The 25,877-nt window shown below is 36.0% G+C and overlaps 2 protein-coding genes and 1 long non-coding RNA gene across 8 annotated transcripts in view; 2 read left to right on the top strand and 1 right to left on the bottom strand.

Moving 5' to 3' along the window:
* Positions 1 to 25,877, bottom strand: part of C22H7orf50 (chromosome 22 C7orf50 homolog) — a 133,186-nt gene that overhangs the window by 96,718 nt on the left and 10,591 nt on the right. Inside the window, exon 1 of one of the 5 annotated variants that reach the window (XM_069810228.1) lies at positions 6,160 to 6,186. The exons of the other annotated variants lie outside the window; for them this stretch is intronic. Within the exon in view, the coding sequence (XP_069666329.1) occupies positions 6,160 to 6,171 (12 nt within the window). The 5' untranslated portion in view covers positions 6,172 to 6,186. Of the gene's footprint in view, positions 1 to 6,159; positions 6,187 to 25,877 lie in introns of those variants that run through there. 5 annotated transcript variants of the gene reach the window in all.
* LOC138690544 (uncharacterized) lies at positions 1,788 to 12,441 on the top strand. Its single transcript, XR_011329342.1, has 2 exons — positions 1,788 to 2,182; positions 8,979 to 12,441. It is a non-coding gene; the product is annotated as an uncharacterized lncRNA (long non-coding RNA).
* Positions 16,783 to 25,060, top strand: GPER1 (G protein-coupled estrogen receptor 1). Of its 2 annotated transcripts, XM_069810217.1 has the most exons (3): positions 16,783 to 16,934; positions 17,486 to 17,632; positions 18,995 to 25,060. In XM_069810217.1, the coding sequence occupies exon 3, from the start codon at positions 19,424 to 19,426 to the stop codon at positions 20,495 to 20,497; it is 1,074 nt and encodes a 357-aa protein (XP_069666318.1). In that variant the 5' UTR covers positions 16,783 to 16,934; positions 17,486 to 17,632; positions 18,995 to 19,423; the 3' UTR covers positions 20,498 to 25,060. The 2 variants fall into 2 exon arrangements, with proteins under 2 accessions (XP_069666318.1, XP_009928574.1); XM_009930272.2 differs by lacking the exon at positions 16,783 to 16,934 and having other exon boundaries at positions 17,142 to 17,632.

A 25,877-nucleotide genomic window follows, 5' to 3' on the forward strand; every position in this document is an offset into this window, starting at 1 on the left:
AAAATTTAAACCTTTGTAAAGAGTGGTTTGAATACTCCTTAAACTTTTGGTGCAGCCATTGATTTGCTTTTATTTTACTAATAATCACAGAGGGCACAGCCAGATAACCTTGTGTACATCCACCCAATGCAACTTCAAAAAAAGGACAAAACCCAGCTGTTTGCTGGTGGCTCTCAGCCAAGAAATAATTTTACTCCCTCCCTGCCCCCCAGCAGAGCCATGGTTATCAATCATGCGTCTATTCACACCACTTCAGTGGAAAGTACAGCAACAAACCGATGCCATACCTGTTTAGCATTGCCTCATGGGCACACTTCATCCGTTCTGGAAGCTAAAAAGTCAAGTTAGTACCTACCAGTTAATGAACAAATACTTTCTGAAATTTTACTGCAATTTCAAAAACAATCGTTTGACTATGCTTATGTAGTTTAGTGTGCTCTCTGCACAGCCCTAAGTCCTAGAAAGAATAAGGTGACACTTCAAATTTGCATCTTTCATGAAAAATCAACAGGAAAAAAAAAAAAGTATCACCTGACTTGCATATGATTACAATGTGTATTTTTTCTTCACCATTCTTAACTATGAGAAATTAATACCAACAAAATAAACCTGGATTTGGGTACACCTCAAAAGTGAATGCTATATACAAAACACACACACTACACTGCCAGCTTTATCCAAGTTTTTCAGTAACAGTTTGGAGGAATTACTGTAAATAAAAGGAAAACAATCTACGGACTCCAACAAACTGCTATGCTAGGAGGATCAAAACCAAAGTCAGTATGGGAATTACAGTATTCTGAATAACATGTGTAAGCTCACTGGAAACCACATTTCACAGAGCCACTGAGCTACAGCAGAGCTGTTTTGGAGCCCAGCTACTTCACAAAGAACACGCACCTTCAGCCTGAAAACAGAAATGTCTCTGGGCCACTGCTGCAACCCAAGATCCTCCACGTGCATCTCTTGTTTCAAAAAAAGTATTTGGAGCAGTAGTGCTAAACTTCAGGGGGAAATGTAGACCTAATGCTGAAATATTTTCTCCAGGTAACCCACAACTCCAATTTTGAAATCTGGACTCATACACATTTGTCCCATTTCATTTCTTTGAAGCATTTTGGCTCTTTCCACATATTTTTCAGTGAAGCTTGTTAAAGTGCAACAAGTAAGTTGCTGTGAAAACAGAGCACTGATCAAACACTGCTCACAAGTTACCTTCTCAACCTATGAAAGTCACTGCAGATTATTAAAAGATTACAATAAAAATGGTTCTTCCCCATGTGCTGGTATGAGAAAACATGATGCTACCAATGCATTCCAGACAGCAAGGCTGCATGCACTAAAAAAAAAAAAAAAACCAAACAAGAGCAAACCCTTTCTTGCTCATTTATATCTGAGGTTTTAAGAACACTATTCAACATAGTCACTAAGAAAACTGATGCTGAGCCAGACCCAAAACATACTACAGACTCAAAATCCTGTCTTTTAACACCTCATGGTCATTGCAGAGCATCTGGGAAAATAATTTATTACATATGTACAATACTGGGAGCGTTCTAAGAGCCAAGACCCATGGAAAAATGGCAATATACCCTATTTTTAAGAAGGGATCTTAATATTTTTGACATACACTACTTTTGTGTCGAGTTTTTGTCTTATTAAGCAAGGGGCCTTGCTTGGTATTTATTCAACAGGCTGTTCCTTTCCTAGACCTCTAGCAGTTAAAACAGCACACTAGAAAAAAATGTAATTGCAAAGGCTGGCCAATACGCGTAGGATTACTTCATGAACAGGAAAAAAAAATCCACTGGATGGCCTCACATACTTAGAAATGGCAGGGATAAACACTACTTTTCTGTTCTAAAATATCTCACTGCAGAGGATAATTTGAACTTTAAAGTCACATGATGAAACCATAGGTTTGCTAAACATGCAACGTGTATGGTTTGAATGACCTAAACCAAGTTCCTGTTTCCTTTACAGAACTGTATGTTTTTGTAGTCAGCGAGCGTCTGGATTTTTCATCTTGATGTACAGCAGCTAAAGAAGTTATTGTAATATATACACCCAGCTTTCTACATAAATAAAAAGGGCTATATGCTCCAAACAATAATTGTATTTCATCTGACTATTCACAGTGAAGTCTCAGCCCATTGTATCTGTGGAGCATTTTCTTGAAAAGGTAAGTGCTTTATATTACTTTGAAAATGCAATGTTTTATTCATCACAAGAGGCTCAAATTGTGAAGCTAAGGCTATTATTTAAAGTTTTTAGTTATCCGTTCTTTAACAACATTTGAACTACACAAAGTAAAATACTGTATCTGGGAAACATCCTCAGAAAGTTGAAATTTATAAAAAAGCTGAAATTTATAATAAAGGTGAGCATTAAACAGAGTAAATGTGAAGACTGTTTTCCGGTAAGTACTTCACTCCCATTGAACTGATGATAGCTAGATGATGAAATACTGGTCAGTGGTCTGGACAAAAGACTCCAACCATTGCCTAAGAGCAGTCTTTTAGAGGATGGACATTGTGGGATAATCCTAACCACACTGCAGGAATTGTATAGGACAGGAAACACGTCAGCTATGCTGCTTGGAGATTATGTTCAGTTACTGCTGATTCATTTATATTCTGGAAAAGTAAAAATAAAAGCTTTCGGTTTCTCAGAAACAGATAGTTTTTCAGAAGGGGAGGATTTCTTAAATCTTTACAACCACAAATACTTGCTCACGTGTAGGAATTTTGACGTTACAAGAAAGATGAATATAGTATTTTACATTTCAGTCTTTCATATACTGCAAGCTGCCCCCATCTTTTAACTTGGCAGACATACTACGAACAGAGAGGACAATTTCACCCCCCAAATTATATGCAGTGTTTCATGGGTTGATGCAGGACACGTCCACCAAGAGCAGAGTTTCACAAGCAATATTATGCGTATTGCTTTATGACTGGATGAAAGAATATTTTCCTTCTAAAGGCTGGTGACAGAATGCAGAAAGACTGCCCTGCCAAACCTTTTATAGAGGAAGAGTTCTGGCTGCCAGGGAGAAACTCCCCATTTTAGGAGCTCTTCTTTCTAGACTTGAAATAAACAAAAGTTTCCTTGAAACCAAGCTCTCCATTTGCAAGAGGTAACCATCAAAGTGGGGATGGGGGACCAAAAGCAAGGAAATCTTAGAGACTAGGTGCTCTCGGTACTGAAAGTAGTCTTTTCACAACTTGCTGTTTTTAAACTGCCTGCTGAACACTATGCTCATTTGCTCAGCTCCATCTGTTGGAAGTGAAGGATAACGTTATCTGCTGTGGTTCAGAAAGTAAAAATGAAATGTATTTGCTTCAACTGCTGACACAAAAGGCAGAGCGGATGATAGTGGGGAAACAGGGCCAGAAAGAGAAAAAGAAAAAAAGCCAAGAAAAAAGTGGGGCCACATGAAGTTAAGGATTCATGTGTGAATGATGGTCAATTAAAACAAAGTGAGGAGGAGCAAAGGTAAAAAAAAGGGACAAAATATTGGAACATGACAATACAGAAAAAGATAATGCAAGTAGCATATTGCAAATTTCCCTCATTAATTAATCTGAGGAGAAACAGGAATAGGCCTGGCTTCTGCCATAGCTTCAATACATGTGAGCTTTGACATGCTATATATTACTCTCAGTTACCGGTGAGTAAATAGAAATAACAAAGTCAGTTTATGTCATAGTATGTTGTGAGAAAAATTAAATTAATTCAGGTCTCGAGGTGTTTGCACTCTAAGCTGACAGATTCCACTAAAAGAGTAAAGGACTCAAGCCCCCCCACCAAGCACAGCATAAACATTACATGCAGTTTGAAATAAAATTTATGTCCCTGCAGTAAATCCAAGAACCAGCAAGAACTGAGGGAATACCAGATTTTCTCACAGCAGAGGAAAATGACATAATAAATTCCTTATTTTTTTTATGATGGAAACTCAAAGCATTTTGACAAAAAATGTGGTTGGCTGCATGGAGATTATGAAATAAAAGATGTGAGAAATAAACAACTCTCCGGTGCTCTGCTGCTCCCATGGAACATATCTTTTTATTTTAAATTAAATTAGTACTACCAAAAGTCTATAAAAATTGGCAAATATGTTCATCTTACTACAGCAAAAGTTGTGAGCTCCTTCATCCCATTATTATTCTAAGCATACATTTACTTTAGTGTAAGGAATGAACGTAACACTTTGGGAATGTTTTAAAACTGTAAAGGCTTACAATTTCTAAGAGTTGCTTTACATGACAGATGAGCACCTTACAGTCATAAGACTTTCTAAAGCTATCCATTCTGATGTAAACAAATGTATAGAGAGGTTATGCCATCTGTGACTATATTCAATCAAGCAGCTGCAGAGGCTGCAAAGAAGTCAGACTTTTCTGACTGGGTTCAATTTATAATCTCAGCTAGAAAACCCTAATGCAGTGACTTCATGAGGTGATGACCAATACATCTTGTAAAGTGCTATATATCCTCAAGTTTCACTGAAATAGCTATGAAGAGACAAAATATTGCAAAAAAAAAAAAAAATTAGATTGTAGGATAAGGTCATAAGTCAGAAATATATATCTAGGTGGTATGACCATGTTAGAGAGACGAATGTACATGTATTAGCTTGTACAAAGTATTAGGCATGTTTGATTGCAGCCACCTGCACACGAGCCTTTCCTACCACAATCTGAACTCAAAATTGCCATTTGTTCTCTTTCAAATACTTAGTGAGACACCAGAACCAAATAAGAAAATAGTCTGACATTATCATTGTGATTTTTTTTTTTTTTTAAAGCAGAATAAAAACTTCTAGGAATAATTTAAGGGGGGGGGGAAATAACGTCTACAGCATTAACTTTAATCTTATTTGCCAAACCAAAAATATTTCAGAATAAGCTACAAACTGCTAGCAGATATTTTTTCTTCTGTGATGAACACTTTACTGAATTCAAGCAAGCATTATGCTCATACTGGCTAACTGTAGCATAGCTGCAAACAGCTTGTTTTGTTAAAATTTTGTTTGTGTGGGTAACCTTAAGGTGTTTTTCTGGAAGTTCCCTTTAAAACAGCACATGTAGAAATTTTTCCCTAAGTCAGAATTTTAATACTTACACTGATTATAATCATATACATATAGTTGCACTGTTATTTCCCCCCAAGTGAGTATGTTAATTCTAGATTGAATAGCTTTTCTTTAGTTTAAATCTCTCCCCAGATGAGGCAAGTTAAAAGACACACGCTTATGTTAGAATAACAACGTCTAGGTGGAGAGCAAGAGTGACATTAACATCATTATTATTTAACAGTAATGTTAAATAATGGTCTGTGGTTATAAACAAGAGTTGTAACCCAAATGAAACTATTCCAGGCATTCCTTGACACCTGTGACAAATGAGGCCTAAACACATCGGTAGCGTCTCCATAATACTGTGCTGGTCCATCGTTAAATATCACAACATGCAAACTGGCAGGTACAGAAAGAGAAACCAAGATGATGCACTTACTTACACAGTACGTTGCAACTACTGGAATATGCTGCATTAAGTCTAATGTTCCTTACTTTGTCTTAAATGCCCAAAGAGTAGCTAAATAAAATAAAAAATACCTTGCTATGGTTAAAGTTGAACCCAGTTATCAGTACCAAGGCCAGATCCTGAGCAAATTTAACCAAGTTTTGGCATCTTGTTTTTCCTGTAGTTTGATGTAAGGCCATATGATTTCCTGGGAAACCCTAAACTATGTCCTTTGTTGCCTTTGCAATTATGCTACCATAAAAGTCCAATGTTGCTAAGCTACTCTGAGATTCTCTGCAAGGACACCAAGCATGGTTAGTTGGCCCATCATGTAAAAGTTGTTGAGAAGATAATGGAGACTTTCACAATACCAGAACTAAATTCAAATGTTCAGCCCTGCAAAAGGCCTGATGGGACTAGAAGGTTAAGCTGGAGACTCTGGTGGAAGAGCTCAAAGTGTAAATATTTCTTAACCTCCTGAAACTACTGTGTAGGATGGTAACAAGCAGCTTTCTGCAGATGCTCAAGTGGTCCCACATTCTCTTTCTCTATCCATCACAAAGTACCTATCCTTCACCAGATTAAGCTTCAAACCTCTCTTCTAATAGAAGGCCAAAATTTTACTTACAGTTTCCTTCATTCTTGAGATTTCTCCTGAGTATTTAAGAGATCAATCGTAGAAGTTAGAATTTCATGGTCTTTAGATTCCCAGGAAATAAAGAGAAATCAAAACAGCAGAAAGAAGCCAGAAGAAGTAAGTCTGTCAAGCTCCATGGCTGCAGCTGACTGAATAGCACAGTAGATCACTTTCAGCCATAGAGACAACGGGAAGTAGAGAGTACTTGTGCTATTTCATTAATGAGAAATTCAAATATTCCCCCCCCCCCCCCAGTGCTTCAGTATTAAGCACGGAATGTAATTTAGAAATCAGACTGATCACCTTTATTTCAAGAGAGATACTTTGAAATTAAAATCTAGAAGGGGGAAATCACTAGTATGAAGAAATACAAAAGGCCAGCCAGTTGACTACAGTTGTCAGGTTTTGCATGTGTGGTTTGGGGTTTGTTTTTCTTTTTAATTATTCTCCCTCTTCAATGTAAGCACTTTAGTACAAACTTGAGTCCTTCGTAGTGGTTCATACTAAAAATCAGCTGAACAGAAACAAAAGCTCTACTGCAAGCATTTAAGATACATTTCCTCAATTAACAGGACAACAATATTTCCTCCCAACTCCTATCATCTTTGAAAAGATTTTCACTCCACTTTTCTTAAGATTGGTCATATTTAACAATCTATTTTTAAGCTTCAAAATTATACTGACTCTTAATTTGCTTCAGAGACTTCCACCAGTTTTGCCCATCAATGCTTTCCTACATGGTGTACTCCAGCTCAGAGGTTAGAACACAGCCAGAGTTTGACCAGCCAACTTTTCCCCTCCTGCAAGTGCACCTGTAGCACAAAAAAATCTTGCCTGGGTGCGTCAGTCCTTCCTGTAGTGGAATCTCTCCAAAAATAACCTTTTCTAGAAAGGAAGAAACCATGTCTAAAATAGGACAAAGAACAGTGCTGAATCAAAACATAACTCCACAGTTTTATATAAATGAAATTATAATTATATAAGATTATATACACACTTAATCAAGCCACTTTGATAAGTCAACTTTTCTAATTAAAACCAGTATTAGAATTCCAATTTTGAGGAGAGATTAGAAATATCAGAAATATGAAGTAGTGTCAGAGGTAACAACCATAAATGAACTGTCAAAGAGTATTAAGACACTGACTTATCTATAATGAACACTGGTTAAAAACATTAATGCATCTTTATGAACTTTACCAATTTAAAGTTACTTTCACTTTAAGAGTTAACATCACCAGAATCCCTTTATGGAAAATGCATCATGTACAACTAAGTATATCGGTCTTGTTACTAATACGACTGTATAGAAACTTCTATAAGAACTCCACTGCTCTGTCTTTGTCTGATGTACTGTCTATGTACATTGCTTGTACAGACCAGCTTTGCACACAACAAAGTAAAAACACTAAACTCAAATCTAACACAAAACTTAAATCCTTGTGAATAAAGAAGGATTTTTTTTTTTTGCCAGAGAACAACATTCTACACTGTAAAAATGCCTATGTATTTAACTTTTTCCAGTACTAAGAACCTTAATCAGATATTCAAAATTAATTAGGAATAGTGAGTTCATTACCTTATGTTTAAAAATATTTATCCTTTGTAACTAAAAACCAAAAATATGTTATTTTCTGCATCAATCAGTACAAGGAACACAAAAGTTTCTTTTAGAAATTGAGTTCATTATGCTTTTAGGTGGTCTGTAAAATTTATATATCCATATCTATTACACTCAAGTTTTTCATGAGTACATATTATGCTCTCCTACAAAGCTTTTTGGCTTAAAAAAGGATCCTCCAAATGCTTATATGGTAGCAGAATTATTATATCAACATATCATAGCGTCATTACAGCTCACAGCCTATCCATATTACTCTTAAAATTCCCTATTTTCAGGAATTTACAACTCAGCTGTAGAAAAACGTCCCTTGCTAAAACTTTATCAATAGGCTTATAATGCACCAGTAATCATTTTCTCAAATTCATGTATGCAGAAAAGCATTTTTTTTTTTCAGTTTTATGCAACAGCTACATCTAAAAATGACAGTATTATTAATGTATAAAGATGTTTTAGTATGAAAGCAGTTTGTTCATAACAGTTCTTAAACATCCACATTAATTTTATATGGGGTCCTCAGTGCAGACTGCAGTTATGAAAGGCTTTTTTTTCATAACAGAAAGGAAGCAAAACTAAAACAAAGAAAGGAATGTGACTCTTGCCTCATATTGTGATTATCTTTGCATTTTCCTCAATATGCAGTGTGAGCCCCGAGACTGTCAGCTGGGTTCAAATTATACAAAATTCCCAACCTTGCAACAGTACAATGAAGCTATTTTGTGGCTGTAGCTGGAACCCACGCACAAGAGTTGCCCTGCGTACTGCCTTATCTTTTTTTGGCAAGATGGTGAGGAAAAGCAGCTCCACCTAATCACAGAGCCAATTCCTTCCTCACCTGCCAAACAGCCAACTCTTCCATTTATTCTACAGGCGACATGAGTGCACTGAATCCTGGCTGTTGTCTACAAAGCTGAGCTGCAGTAAAGTCCTGTCTGCATCAAGTGAGGAAAAGGGGGTAGTGGTGAGAGCAGGAACCAGATAAAAAATAAAAAGGCAGATTTCTCCGGCTAAAAATATTTTGCAAGCTAGCTGAAAATTAACATATGAACATAAAATCCACCCAAAAAATTACTACATTTCTTCTGAACAAATGGTTCATACTCCTGACTGCGCATAATATTTAACGCACAAATTAAAGACATTACAAACTGTACTTTAAAACCTGCTTCACCTTCCTTTTCCATTTCAGTTTCAAACTCCATTGAACAGGAAATAAGCACGGTGTAGAAGGAAGGATGACTTCTCACAACATGACGTGGATCAGCTACCCAAGCAAGAACTTGGCTTTCATCTCCCCAGAAGAAATTGAAGCCTTCATAGCTTCTCAAAACATCATATCAAGACTTATGCACTGTTATATCGCCTTTTTTGTACCAACAGGATTAATAGCTGGCATATGTATTTTGATTGTTTTCATAAAGAATTATGTGCAGTACAAAGTCATAGAAAATTTAGACTTACTTCTTCTACACTTCACCATCAGCAACATTATAATGATTTTTTTATCATTTACTGTCATTACTAGACCTGACTACTTAAAAGCAACCCACTACACGTGTAACATACTGTCATTTTTTTTCAACTTCAGTTATTTCAATTCTCAGCATGTTTTGATTTTGACGCTTCTCATACTATTACTCAAGAGATTTCCACCAAGGACTGCTCTTAGCAAAGCAACGCAAAGACCCATATTGTGTGTTGGATTTGTACTTATATATGCCTTCTGTTTGTCACTGACTGAGGCAGTACTGGTTGGCACAGATAACTATCACTTGGAAACAGACTGCCAGTTAGATCCATTGTTTGCATGGCCTGAGTATGAGATCATTAAATTCACCTTTGGATTTGGAATCCCATCATTTCTTCAGATACTCTGTTTTACTGTTCTTTTCGCTAAAAAAGCACCTGCTGAAGCTCCAGCCTTACAACAGCACATTCGTACTTACCCTGCTGCGTATATTATAAGCATAACAATATTTATATGCCACCTATTTTATAACATTATGATTCTCTTCAGGACAACACTCAAATTACAGAAGAGCATTGGAACTCCAAAGAATGAGCTTGTGATGAATATTGCAGAAATAGTGTTGTTCTGCGAGAGCTGTGTTAGTTTGGTATTTATACTTTGTTTTCATAAACCATGCAAGGATGAAATACTTAAAGTCATACAGAACTGCCGAAGGGAAAACACTGCCAACAATCACCTTGAAATACCAGTAACAACTATGACCCATGAAAGTGGGTCTCAGTAATACTTCCTGTTCTGAAGAACTGTCAATCCACTTTGCTTTTGGTTTGGTTTTTTACTTTTTCAAAAAAGGATAATTGTTCCTTCTTTAGAACCCAAACTTGGACTATCTTACAGCTAGCAGTGCTGGAAGGAAAAAAAAAAAAAAGAAAAAGGACATTTAGTTCTAGTATTTGCAGTGATCTATGAGAAAACACGCAGGGTCTGGGGTTGTTTGGTTTTGGGGGGGGGAGGGGGGTGCCCATATATATATTTAAATCACCTATTTTCTGCAAGTGTTACTTCAAAGCCAAGCAGAAAGAAAAGTACTGTTGCCATAGAGGTGTGCTTTTGTAATAATATCAATTCCCCAGCAAAGATGCAAACAAAAACAGCAGAAAGCAACTTTGAACAAAGGTAAAAATCTGCAGCCAAAGCATTTTCCCAGGTGTGCTTCCTCTTTTGACTTCTTACTTTACAAACTACTTATTTTTATAACATTGGTAAATTCCAGCAGCAGCAGCGAAGTATGGCTTAAGACACATTAGGATTCTGAAATAGTATGTGATACTGTAAGTCTGCTCTTACTTTTTTTTATGTTACATATATATACATGCACACAAACTGAGCTTTTTTTCCCTTTTTCCATTTTCCTCTTCTACTTTTGTTTGAACCCTTAAGGTTTTTGTCTCAACTCTTGTGCCAAAAAAAAAAAAAAGATTCAAATTAATGGAAACACTGGTCCATAAAGGAAAGCTTTGTGAGGCACTGAACTGGAACGATCAACAGGATGGCTAATTAAAATTTTGTGCAAGAATGAAAGCTTTTTGTTAATGTACTCTCAGCTTCAACTTTGCATTAAGACTTACAGCAATTATTGATTTAAGCCATTCTTGATGAGTTCATTCAGAAGTATGACGTTGCATGCCTTGGAAGAGTCACATTCAATAATATACTAACTAAAAAAAACACAAAACGAAACAAAACAAAATGTGGGAAAAAACAAACAAACAAACAAACAAAAACCACCAGAAAAGCCAGCCCAGAACAGTATAACTAAGGCATGTTTTTAAGAAGGCAACAAAAGCAGAGCCCCAGTTCCAAACTGAAATCAGGGCTCTGCTGGAGACAAGATAGGAGCATCATACAGTTAGATGAGAATTCATAAATGGTGCAAAATGGGGAAAAAAAATCTGAATCAGAGAATAAAACAGCTGTGATAGAAGTTCAGATGTAGCCCTGCAGAATCGGTAGCCAACGCAGGCTGAGATGTAGGTGCAGAGTTTTAAATGCTTGCTTTGAGCACATTGTTACTGCAACCGAATTTGGCCAGGAGCCATCTTACACATTTGGCTTCAGTTTCAGCTTTTCCTCTCATAGAGGTGGAGAGAACGGAAATAACAGGGAAGGCACAAAATTGTACTAGATCTTGGATAAAATACATAGACTTAGATTGCAAAGTTATAAAAACACAGTGATGTGACAAGGAAGGCTTCTGAGAAAAGCCACTTTAATGCTTAAATATGAGCCTTTGCATGACACCTGGATGCTAACGGAACTGCTAGATTTTTTTTGCAGTCCTGTGCTTTGGAAGGTCTTCCTGACGGGGTCCAGATTTGCGTGGATGGCTGGCGCAAATCAGCATGGGCTGCCTAAGACAGAGAAAAGTGAGCACTGATTGATCAAGAGGAACACCTTCCGCAAAACAACAGCCAAGTGCATAAATGGAAGAATAAAGGACATTTGTTCAATAATAATACAGTAGGTAGATCTAGTATCTAGATATATGGATCTAGTCTTACACATCCAAGTCATTAAGTTTATGGACCATGACTGTATCACATGCAAATAAAGGGCAATATGTAGACTATGACCATAAGGATCAACATTTCTGCAAGATGTAAAAATCAACTGGTAGGATGTCTGCCTGTTTTCCAGTTCAATTTTGTTCTGCTGCCAGCATGAACAGATGGATAATTAAAGAACACTACATATAAACAGATCATTATAGAACCTGGTCAGAAAAGAAGTACATAGATAAGAATGATCTCCTTTGAATACGAGAGCCAATTTCATACTTGTGAAAGGATTTCTCAGCTGGCATCAGAGGTTTTGTTTTGTACCTGAGAAGAGGGAGATTTCAACAACACGGACCAAAGATCAGCCCTGCAGAAAGAAGTTTGAAGAGAAGAGTTGCAAGAGCTGTACGTTGGTGAAAAAGCTGACAGACTGAGTGAAAGAGTATGTCAGAAGATGCAAGCTGTTTATCCCAATTCAGACAGAGTATCATAGCTTCAGCTGCGCCATGGATAAGTAGGTTATCTTCTAGTATGGGAATTATGCATAAAGGATTCTACTTTATTCACTGCTTCCATATATTTTATATTTGAGGATGAAAGAATAAATATTGTACTGTTTCTGAGTCCTGAGTTACTGTTAAAGGTGCCTAAAAGAAAACCTAGTCAGTAAATGTTGGCTCTAGTTAATGTTGGCTGGGACTTGGAAACTGGTCTAATGGTGAGTGAATCACAATAATGCACCTGTAAGGAGCCTGAAGGTTCAACATGGGTGGAAGGATGCTTCATGATACTCTCAGCAAGGTACACAGCTAAAGCAGAGCCATAACCAAATGTCTCAGAGAAATAAAACCTGCAGGGGCCTACTGTCAGGTCTAGGATTTTGGAACGAGTACATCTTGTCAAGAATGAACTGCTTTGTACAAGTCTGTGAGTACTTCTGGGTATAGCTTCTGGCTGCCATCTGTGAGATCCAAGCGAATGTACTCTGGTCTGTTCCCTGTCCACGGCTGCTGTCGTGGGAAAAAACAGAGTATTTTCTGGATGGCTGGTTATATAGTCATAAAGGAATCTCAATGTACAACGAAAAGACTTTGTAACTGAATAGGAGAAAACAAAGGTAAATGGGAGAGAAGAGGTTGAAAAATGCAGAACAGTAATTCAGTTATTAATATAACTTACAGTAATACAGAAATGTTTTGTTAAATCATTCTTGATAAAGTTATTCAGAGCTTACATTAAAATTCAGGACAAGGAATGTGCAGTTCTAGAGAAAATCTACTTGCATCCACCTAGATGGAATATGGTGGCAAACACCCCTATGTGCAGTAGGGGAAGGAACAGAAACAGTCCCCAAAATGCATTCTAAATAGTCTGATATGAGGAAGAAAAGAGCAGCTTTGGCTAAGATTAAAAGTAATAATTTTTAAATTATTAATAATTTGAAGTGTATTTTTAAGAACCAAATAAAATTTCCCTGCTCGGAGAGATTTCCCCCCCCCCCCCCATGCCAGCAACAGCTTTGTTGAACACTTACTTCTTCCAGGCTTCACCTAGTTTTGAACAGTATGTTCCAGCAGAAATAGAGCATATATTTTTATAGGCACGCTGTCAAAATTAACTAAAGGGATATACTGGAAAATTCAAAGAAGAATATTTTACTTCTGTACTGGTAATATTCGTATCTTTCTAAGACTTTGGCCTGCTTTTGAAAAAACCCTTCCATTCAGTAAAAGAAGAGAAATCAGCAGGCTGCCTAAGTTTAAGCATGAATTTCTGAGTTGGTAACGTGTTTTGGAAAAGAACATGTAGAGAGTAAGGACTCATCTTTGCTGAACCAGCTGGTTCAAATTTGATCTGATCCCATTGCAAAACAACATCTGAGCTAAAGAGAGACTGGATTTGCACACTTGAATCATAACTCAAGCTGCTACACCCTTATATGTATTACTAAGCCTGGCCTTAGTTACATTCTGATTTCAAACTTAAAGACCCTGAAAGGGCTACAGCATGATTTATCTCAGTTTTGAGGTAGTTGCAGAAGATCTGGGGTACGGTGAAAGCTCAAGCAGTTCAGCCAAAATAAATCCTCTATGTAATGTTTACACCATATATGTTGCATGACAAATTGATTCACTAATGGCTAGAATGAAAGAATACATTTCACTTCCATGGTACAAGTGTCCAGCAAAGGACTGCCAGACTCAACTACTAAAGTAAAACAAGTGATACTTTATGAATTTTATTTTTTAATCGCATTTGGATAGAGCCTGAAGTCCTATGATCAATCATCTTTCACTATACAACATTTTGTGGTCCAATTTTGTAAAATTTTTATATTATCCCCCAAGAGTTTTGTGATATGCACTTTAAGAAAAATTAAAAGTTTTTACCAGAATAGTTTGAATGGATGCAGGTGTTGTCCCTGCAAAAGAAAAGGCTGAACTTTTAAAAATTATTTTTACTAAAAAAATGCATTCTCAGAATTATTGGCAACTGAAAAGCCTAAACACACAAAATACAATCTATCCAAGGTTTTCTGCAGGCACAGAACACAATTAATTCCAACTGAAACTAAGTTTGATTATTTGCAAGACAGGGAAAGTTACTGAGGCTGGACAGGATAAAGTATGAGGGTGCTTTAGAACAGAGTAACGGATGCAGACAGATGTCATTCAGTGGTTAAAAAAGGGTCAGAGTCAGCATCCATGCCAATAGAAAGTTGAGAGAGAATTTGGAGGAGGAGATGAATCTGCTTGCAAAACTTCATGGACTTCATTACAACAGCATCTGTATTTCCTCTGGACATAATTTCAATAGAGATTCTTAAACAAATCTTATTTCTTCTGCATATGGTTATGTTACACTGTAAGCATTCCAACACAATTTTAATTTATGCTTCCTTCCCCTTCCGTGCAATACAGTACCTTACTTTCTTTCAGCTTTATACACCCTGGCCCTGATCTAATTTCTCCAGGACTCAACAGCTTCATACCCAAAGCACTTCCACACTTCTGACAGAACCCAACAGCTCTTACATCCTACAGGGCTTATCCTGCTTATCGTCCCGCTGGAGAGGCTGCCGTGGAGTGGTGGCTCAAGAGCTGTGATATACCAGACCTCTGACGTTGTTCTCTCCTATACTCACACCTCCCGCTTTCTTCCTCTTCAGCTGTCACCCTTTTGCAACAGAATAGCAGGCGCATATGTCGAAGTCTGCTAAATTATACCTAATAGACGATATTCCGTGTATATTGACTACTACAGATTTAAAAATAAACTGCTAGGAAAACTTTAAATGCTGGATTATTGAGGTCTGACATCATATGAACGCTATCGCACCAGTTGCTTTCACACGTTCTCAGCAACAATCGAGATAAGGTACATCAGGCTGAACTGTAATACTTAATACTCTCGCAACTGTGAATAAGTATGGATCATTAAGGCACTCCCTATAAAGTCCCCATGGAATATCAGCAACTGACAGGGAAAGGGTACCAGAAGCTGCTAAAATTAGTTTTAAGCATTTTATGGAATATGGAAGTGATGAACGGTGAGATTAAGACAGATTAATCAGTAACAATAATTTGACTGCATAAACAAGAGCCTGAAGGTGTTGTCATCTGTTTTAGGAAACAGGATTCACATGATCATCTCATAATATATTTAGTGAAATACAGAACTCACTGATTACAATATAAAAATACAATATAATAATACTAGATTTGTCCTCTTATATTTCGTAGTTCCACTAGCAGGAAAAACAGCTACTTTGTGGGTCTTTCAAAAGACAATTTCCTAACAATTCTGGAAGCATGGCACAGTGACATATTTCTTATCATTAATTCAAACAAGAAAATTAGCACTCAAGAATTATACATTTTAATAGCAAATCAGCTGATATTCACAGCTAGGAAAACAAGGACAGACAGACCAGATGATTATCAAATCCAGGCCCCCATAATTACAAACAACTAACACCCAGAAGCTAACATTACACATAAAGGAAAGTAAAAAATCCCTCTGGCCCGTACAAGATCAGTGAAAGCTCTGAAGGACAGAATTAAGTACAGCAAAACCACATGATCAACAAACAACAATAAAGACTCTTTATAATCCTGTTCTTTGGGACAGCAAAAAAATTAAGACCTTCAAAGCTGGTATCACAAGATTTTTCCAACATTACAATTATTCCAGTCCTATAACGCAATCATATTTGTACACTTCCCAAAGCAAAACACTTTAGGCTCTCTGCCCTCATAACCCTGTAGAAAGATACTCCAGAAAGCCAATCCACACACAGTGGAAGTCCAGAAAATCTTCACCAACGCTAATTTGTGCAAACTTTCCTTTAAGCTAAGTAATAATCTATTCCAAAACTATTTATGAAGAGCCATCACGTAAGAACACCTTAAAAAACATTTTGAGTAACACTGCCAAAATCCTGTGTTCCTACGCACAGTGCGTTACAAAAAATCAGTAAATAATATATTTGCCTTGCTGGCACTAGAAGGCAAAGTGCCTTCTAGTCCCAAAGCCACTTTTGTAAAGACATTTTGCTTCACTTTTCTACATACGAGATCTATTGTAATCTAAAAATATTTGACCACTGTAACATATGCAACACATCCATTATAATGACATGTTAATTCTTTACTCCACACTTCTGAAACTGTAACATTGTCTTCTCAAAATCCTGAATGCTGAGATCCAATTCATCTTATTCCAGTAGCAGTAGAATGCTGCATCAATGTACAGCATATCCATTCATGCCACTTAACATTCAGGTATCAGATCAATATAATCATAAAAAACAACTTACACAAATAAAATATTTCTCTTATGAGAAAGGTTTAACTTTCTTCCCGTTCCAAGCATTCTGGCCACCAGTAGGTGGTGTTTCTGGAAATGTCAAGTAGTTTTTTCCCCCCTACAGATGAAATGCAAAACTCCACCTGCAATACTGGTGTTTTTATGCAAGACTGAGGCTCCACATGCTCTGCAAAATAAGCTTATTTTATCCATGTGATTTTGAGCTGAGCAATTCTAAGAAGTGTGAGAATGATGATGTGTACCTGAAAATTTTAATACAAACAGGCAAAACGGGATCGACTTGAAGGTAGGAAAACTGAAATTTATATTGTCAGTTTAGCAAATGACCCTTCTCAGCTGCTAGATTTCTCTCAATCAAATATCTCTCTTTAGATTGTCCAGAGGCTTTTAAAAAATACCATGTATAACAGTAATTATTGCTTTATAGCTCTGTAAGATATGGTTAGCTACAATTTGCAAATAAATCTCAATTATTGATCAGCATAGCTGTAGGTTTGAATGGACTATATAATTTGAAAAAATGCTAGAGGCAGAAAGGAGGGTGAAATGAACATTAGGCAAAATAAAACTGACAAATAATGAGAGGAAAGATGCTTCACTAGTTCTAGTAAAAAAGAAACCAGCAGAAACGGGGTTAATTCTAGCCTTATAAGGCTGTTCAGCAGCACTTCAACTGCACACAAATTAGAACAACCCTGGGAATCTATAAAGCTTGTTTTATTGCCAAGGACATGCAGCAAGATCTGCATTTTGCTGTTGTAAACTATCCTTTATTTAAGACGTTTTAAAACAGAACAGACTTTTATATGATTTTTTTTACTGCTGAATCGTCAACAGGTGGCATTCACTGCAGCTTTGCACACCTAAATACAAGTTTTTACTGACACGACAGTCGAAGTTGACACATCCATTAAGCGTGTACCCGAGCAAGAACCAGCCTTCTGTTGTCTGGAGGAAAATCAGCTCTGGAGAAATGGAATTAAGGTAAAATAAAGTGTTTCAGAGTATATGGTTACTTGTAATGCTTGTAATTGCTTGGCTTTTGGTGGCCTTTCAGATGTAATTAAAATCTGACCACAGACCGACCTTTTAAAATTAATTGCTTAGACTGTTAACTTATCTTTTATTGTATTTAAAGCAGTTTTACTGCCTTATTCAAAAATAAAAGGATTTTACATAAAAGACAACAGTTCATGTCTGACTTCCGTAGCTGCTTGAAACAAACACCGAACCTTCTTCAATAAGTGTAATTTCATACGGATATGTTAGCATAAAGGTTTACATTATGAAAATTATTCAAAACATAGCAACAGCTACTGTGTACTTATGCCTATTTCATTAAGAAATAAAAGCTTTGGAACTGATATCTTTATTTAAGTACTGCCAGCTACTTCCAATAACTTGAACACATTTAAGCAAACTCAGAGCTGTATTTCTCACTGAAAATATTTTAACACCCCTACTCCATTAGTGGTTTGCTCCTTTTTCTCCCCAGAATGTGTATCAGCAGGATTAAAGTCACTAAAATATGCATGAATATGCATAAACTTTACTAGTAAACAATTTAACTTTTTTTTTTTAAATATGTTTTAGTGTAATTAAAATCAAGGGTTTGGTGGTAAGATGAAGATTAAAGCAATTCAAAATATTTAAATTTAACACAAAATACCCTGAGATATCACTTTCTTGCTGTTTTATTTGTTTGGGGTGTCTTTTGTTTGTTTGCTTTTCTTTTAAATAAACTTCTAGCAATGCTTCAAGTCCATAGCATTCAACATTTATAAGTAAACAAATCAGATAACCAATATTTTCCATTCCTATCTGGAAGTCAGTGCAATACAATTAATCACAAAGAAAAGCAAATTGAGTATAATAATGTTGGTGTAAATCAATATGTTGCTTGTAATACCTTAATTTCTAAAATTTGCTTTGTCCTTCCCACTGAAAGCAGAAGGAACGAACTGCTTTTCATCTCCATTGCCTTCTCAGCCGCAGACTCTGCTACTTAATAGCCTTACAAGCTGATGATGGAATAAATACATATATTTTTATACATATATATTAAAAAAATAAAGGTTTTCTTCAGTAGGCTAAACTCACTCATCCGATTTTCTATATTTCTACATTTTCCAATGCTGAATCCCTCAAGGGTACACAAAATTTTAACAGATCTGCCTTCACATTATATTATCATCCAGAAGAAATATAAATTCTTTTAACTGAACTTTTGTATACATATTCAAACATGATGTTTCCTACAACCTCAGCTGTGTATGTTAAGTTAGCAGAAGCATGTGGTACAATGCTGGAGTATGAGATTAATCATTTTCTATTTACAAATTGCAGGTCCATGGATGTTCATTGATTATTAAAAGAAAACAAATGGAGCTAAAATTCTACCACCTTCCAACCTGCGTGAAGAAACACTGTTGATGAAAAGCTTTTATTAAAGAGACCCAAGTACCATAATGGTAAAAAGATTCCTACATCATCTTAAGGCATACAGGAACTACAAATTCTCTCATTTGCAATGTATATAGTGTCCTGTAAAAAACATTAAGAAACTTACTATTTGTACTGCTATATTTCAGTCAATTTTAAGTCTAATTAATTTGACTTGTAAAGAATTTTTATTCCTATACAAAAGTGTACATCTTTTTCCATTCCAATCAAAATGCTTACTATGAACTTAGCTGAAAGCAACCAAAAAGCTGATTTTTTTGGCATTACCACCAAACTGTGAGTACTAATAACTTTTCTGCAGATATTTTAACCATGGAAACTTATTCTGCCTCAATATCACCTGTTATATGTAACAGCACAACTTTTAACCTAAATGGATCACATTTGTGTAATGAAAGCATATCTTCTAGATTAGCAGATAAATCAGAACACCAACAATATGTTATTGGTCTTTTCTTATCATGTCTTTACACGATATTTCTTTTTCCTATTGGTTTTGTAGGAAACATTCTGATACTGGTTGTCAACATAAGCTTTCGTGAAAAAATGACTATTCCAGACCTTTACTTTATAAATCTTGCAGTAGCTGATCTCATTTTAGTTGCTGATTCTCTCATTGAGGTTTTTAACCTTGATGAAAAGTATTATGATATCACTATTATTTGTACCTTTATGTCTTTGTTCCTTCAGATCAACATGTATAGCAGCATTTTCTTTCTGACATGGATGAGTTTTGACAGATACTTAGCACTGGCAAAAGTAATGAGGTCCAACATATTTCGCACTATGCAACACGCTAGATTAAGCTGTGGTCTCATATGGATGGCGTCTATTTCTGCAGCACTAGTTCCATTTACAGCTGTGCATTTACAACACACCGGAGAGGTCTATTTTTGTTTTGCAGATGTAAAAGAAATCCAGTGGCTAGAAATAACCTTGGGGTTTATTATCCCTTTTGTGATCATCGGTCTTTGTTACTCATTAATTGTTCGAGTTCTTATAAAAGCACACAAGCATAGGAGTCTTCGTCTGCGGCGACAAAAGGCTCTTAGAATGATTTTTGTTGTTGTCTTGGTTTTCTTTATCTGCTGGCTACCTGAAAATGTCTTCATTAGTGTTCAACTTCTTCAAAAGAAAAGCGAGCCTGTCTCTTCAAGCAGCCCATCCTTCAGACATGATTATCCTTTAACAGGACATATTGTGAACCTAGCAGCTTTTTCTAATAGCTGTTTGAACCCCTTAATTTACAGTTTTCTAGGGGAAACCTTCAGAGACAAACTGCGACTGTATATTGAACAGAAAACAAAAATGTCAACATTACACCGCTTTTGTCAGGCTGCCTTAACGTCTGTCATTCCTGACAGTAATGAGCAATCAGAAGTCTGATTAAGTAGTGGTTGTCTAAAACATACGACTGTGAAGTTGTGCAAATAGTGAACAAAATGCTTGCTACTAACGGAAAAAAGTGCGTTTGTATATGTATAGTATCGCTCTACTGAGTACTGAAGGTTTATATTCAAAATGTTTTTATGACAAGACTTTAATGTAGAAGAATATGTTTTAGTCAGATTTATATTTAATTATGAACAGCATTATTAAAAGCTGAGCACTGAAGAAGCTTTATTTTGTATTATACATGTATGAATGACAATACAGGAGAAAATTTTATCAAGTTAGGAAGACTCTAGATGTAACCTGATTATCAGAGATGCTACCTTTGCTGGTGTATATGAGGCACTTGCAATGAAATAATGAAGCTGCCATAGCAGTGGGAAAAAATCATTACAATGTATTGATGTGGAGATGCAGAAAACATTGATTTTTTTCATCCAAATATGTTAAGATAAATGACTTTGCTTAGAAGAACTACATAGTACTATCGTCACTGTATTCTAGCATGTCTTCCACAATTAACTTTTTTTAAAACTTAATATAATCTAGCATGGTGATGAGTTTTCGTCTCAAATGTAATCTACTGTTTACATCAGTACTTGATCAAAACTGAAATCACCTGTAACTCTATTGCTCATCTCAAAGAACTTCACAGAAGCAAAATGTAATGCTTCATTCTGTCTTCTAAGGATTGCCCAAGACGGTCTTTCCCAGTACAGACATAATTGGGCCTTTTGTCAAAAATGCCTGTGCACATTTATGTACATTCACTTCTGCCTTCAGATTTAAATGCAAGCTGCATGAGATCTCCTTACATTTAGCAGGCCTATTTTGTTTGCCAGAACAAAGTGTTGTGGCTTTAAAAAAAGTCACATCCTACAAAAGAGTATAAAAATTGCTTATGAAAACGACAGAAGCCTCAGTTTTTAGAAAGGAAGAACTTATGTAAAAGGGAGTGTGATTAGCTATTACCAGATTTGCACTTCGTGCACCGTCCATCCCACCTCCAGAAACCACTGGGCTTTCAAGATTTTAAGATGCATGTTGGTTGCTTTGTTCATTTGAAGATTAATTATACTAAGAAAACAAATGTTAGCACCACATACTTGAAAACAATAGTTTTTAATTTCTACTAGAAAATAATTGGGTTTTAAATCTGATTGATTTTTGGCACAGTTTACTGCTGAACTTGTTCAGAAGAAGCTATAAAGTTCCTAGAGATCAGTATGCAAGATCATTAAAACATCACTTCCTGCATCTCTGAAGTTAACAAACTAATTTCACCTCTGTGCTCATTGACTTAAGCACCAGAACTCTGCAGAATAAGATGCTTTGTCTTATTTTCAAATGTCATATATGAATTAATTAGCACATGAATGGATTTTAAAGGATTTTTAAACATAGACACTTAAACAATGACTGAAGTTACTCAGTAATAAAGAAAACAGTGAAAACAATGATTCCACTCATATTTCTCATGAAATATTTCGAGCTTCCTAGTGGAAGCTTTGGCCACAAAAGACTTGACCCATAAACAGAAAGGCCACAAGATGATGGCTGAATGTGAAATAGATAGCTAGATATTCCTGCAACTGAAACAGGAACTGCAGGGTGGAGTTTGCAGCAACTGCTGATTATTTGCAAGTGACCGCTAATCACAGTCTAAGGAAAAATGTCATTTAGTCACATCTTCCCTGTAGAACACCAAATACATCTTCTCTCAAGAAAGATGCAAGCATTGCCATGCCTTCTCTGTATAAAACGAGTTGCTAAACACCACTTAGCAAGAAACCTCACACCATTGTGCTACATCACACATAGCCCTTTTTCTTCATTATTTTCACTTCTGGAATTAGCCATAATTACTCATATCCTATTGACTGCCAATGTACATTAATCACACCTTGAAAGACGGCTATTTCAGACAACACAGAACTGAAGGAATGGATAATTCTCTTGGCAATGCAATTCTGTGAAGTAAGACACACCTTCTGAGATTAAAGATATATTAGGTTTGTGTAATCTTGACACTTGCCATGAATAAATAACTTATTTGAAGTTACAGGAATACACTTTCCCAATTGTAGTTGTTGCTTATTTTGGTTTTATAGGAGTAAACTCCTTTCCCCTCCTCCTCCGTTCCAATATAGGAATATGGGTTTTGATCATGGCTATGGTAGAAGCCCTTTCATCACTACTGTAGATAACAAATCAAGAAAGTGTCTTTGCTCAGAAGCTTATAATAATAAACAGACAGTAATAGCAAATGCCTGCTCATACATACTATGAAAGAGTTTGTTTCTACATGATCGTATTCAGCAATATCCTGATATCACAGTGAAATCTAGAAAAGATCAAATTACTATAGTATGAAGAAAACCGTATTTACTCAACCTGAAACAACCTATTGCATGTTCAAAACCAAATTACAAATCTAAACTACCTGATGAATTTCCTACTGTTGATATTTTGGTCCAGGCTTATGAACTGTGCCTGAAATGACTAAATTTAAACATACTACTTTAAATAAAAAATACTCTCCCGGATGAAAAAAATGGCACACTTCTTCCTAACACCTTTTTTTTTTTTAACATTAACTATGTACAAAGTAATACTTACAGAAATGCCATACAGCTTTCATGTATTTATATATACAACATGCTTTCTGCAGCCCATCATCTTGCAGTAACTCATTACCATGGCTTACCATGAACCAAAAAGACCTCTGCTTTATGTAGTTTCCTTTAAAATTAAAGGGCATGATCATCAGCAAACAAAACCTTTTCTGGAGTGCAGGGGAAAGGGGAAATGAGAGTAAGAATTTTGATACAACTTCTTCACTTAACTGTTCTCTCTGGTCTCTCACAGATTGCTCAATTTAAGGAAAGGATTCCATATGCCTTTCTAAAATGCTGGACTGATGACAACTATGAGATTTTAAAACCTGTTTATCACAGATGCTTACAATCTTTGCTATAATAGTCTATATCAAGTCTCCAGACAAGAAAAGTCTAGCATTAGGAGAAGCACAAGGGCGGGGGGCGGGAATCAATCCCTGAAACCGTTAACTGCTTTGAAAATACCTTAACACAAAAATGTCTTGAATGCACAGAGTATTATTGAATATCTAGAAACAAAACAAATCCAAACAGCACAAACTAGCACCAGTCTGAACCTAATGCAACTGAAAGCAACAGTCTTCCCTCGTGAGAAAAATAGTTATCTGAAACCATTTTAATATGTTAAAGAGGTGCTGTAACTTTGCATTCTTTTAACAGTTTTACGAGATACATTAAATACCAACTGTGCAGGCACAACACATCCACATCTAGAAAAAAGCAAAGTCAGTCAGTCTAAAGATAAAGCTTGATTAATTTAAGAAAAGCATTACATGATGTGAGGGCATGTGACAGGGAATTTGAATCAATGAGTCAAGCGATCCCAGATTCTGTGCAAGACTGACATAATACGGGCAAGATGCAAAAAAAGTCACCCCTTCCTTCCCCTTTCAGCTCCACAGAGAATCAGAACACTAGCGTTTAGAACAGTCAATCCACCAATTCCAAAGACAACATACACTATAAAATATTAATATATTAAAAAAAGAAAAAACAGAATTCTTAAAACATGGTTTTCTTCAATATTGTTTCTACCAAATGAAGAATATACAGGTTCATCTTATATTCCCCTAATGTAATCTGACATTTATATTATTAATTGAAAATGGCTTATCTGGCATAAAAAATCCATTCTACTAAACTTGCAAATAGGCAATCTTTAAAAAAAAAAAAAAAGTAGACCACAAAGTTTTAACAAGAAAATGCTTTTAGCATTTCAGACTAAGTATCTGTGTTTTAAACAAAACTCACTGGCTGTACAGTGCAGGCTCTAATCTTTTTTCCAGCCATCAAGTTATGTTAGAAGCTAACTGAATTTTTTCCTGTGTAAGGATTTTGCTGTATTCTCTCAGCTGTTGACAAGACTGCAAAAGGGAAAAGGTTGTCTGGACAATTTTAAACGGTTAGGATTGTCACATAAAAAATGTGTTAAAAAGTGGTTTACCATAAGTAAAAGCATGTCAAGTTCAACGCTGATTATCATTTAACTCCATTTGAACTTGTTTCTGCATAAGTAGGAAAAACAAGTGAGTGTATGAAGAAGGCAGGTTTGAATTTAATAGCTATTCATGAAAGTGAATCAATGAATTAATTTGATTTTGATTGAAAACAACAAAGGTAAGGGTTTGATTTTAAGGGACAGTATCCTGCCCTTCTACTCCAAAAGTCTTAGCTTACCCATTCAGACCATCAGACAAATATTTAAAACTTTCATCATAGAAGAGCATAGGGCCAAATTCATTATTTAATTCAATAGATTGAATTATATCTTTGCAATAGAAGTTTACACTTACATTACCAATTATATCTATAGCAGCCCATCAGTACATAGTTAGACCTAGCTATTCCTCATTCAGAGATTGTTTACATTAAGAAATTATTATGATCTTTGCATTCTGTTTAATAATTATGTCACCAATAAACCATTTCCACCTTGGAATTGCACTTTTATCTTTTTTATGTTAAATCTGCAACCACATATGATAGGGAACAAGTCATTTTTAAGACATGCATACAGACCATCTTTTCTGTATACTCTTAAGCTCTGCTGTCAGGGAGGTACATTGCAGTACACGGCCTGCGCTGTGTTTTAAAGAGAGACACACTGGATTTGAAAATCTTAACACCCTCCATTCACATTCATAATTTAGGTGTCCTTTCTTCAAGAGTATTGTCCGAATTATTTATTCCACATTGACATATGATACACCAAACTTTTAGCCCTTGCTTTTGGCTTCCTTTTAGACTTCCACTCCATCATACAGCAGCACGACACAGCCAGGAGCTAAGAATAAACAGTTGCATACTGAGACAGCCACCCAAGATGACAACAAAAGAGCAATGCCTTCTCAGGACTTCAGACAGTGCAGGATCAGCTCATTACTTTCAACTGAGTCTCTTACATGCCACTTCAGTTATTTTACATCTGTCCAGTGAATTCCACTACAAAATTTAAAGATGATTGTCTGAGTCTCGCAAAGCAAACTGTGTGTTTAGAATGGCTTTTGAAGTTGCGTGACTGTGGTGATAAAACCATATTCAAGTTTCCAACTTCTTTTCTCAAATTGTTCAAACAGTCTGCTACAGGTATATATAGAAGTCTTTAAGTTCTAAATTAACAAACTACTGAACTGTTCATTATCAAAAAGTAAAACCTAACTTTTTAAATATACCTACTCTAAAGAAATATTTAATGCAGCAGGGTAAGCCTTTCCAAAGCAGCAGCTTTGCTTACAAGTCCCAACTCACTTGACCTG

Source organism: Haliaeetus albicilla, chromosome 22, assembly GCF_947461875.1.
Source record: "Haliaeetus albicilla chromosome 22, bHalAlb1.1, whole genome shotgun sequence".
NCBI lineage: Eukaryota > Metazoa > Chordata > Aves > Accipitriformes > Accipitridae > Haliaeetus > Haliaeetus albicilla.

Excerpts from the sequence above, each read along its gene's own strand:
- GPER1 (XM_069810217.1), top strand. The coding sequence starts at position 19,424 with ATGGAAACTTATTCTGCCTCAATATCACCTGTTATATGTAACAGCACA.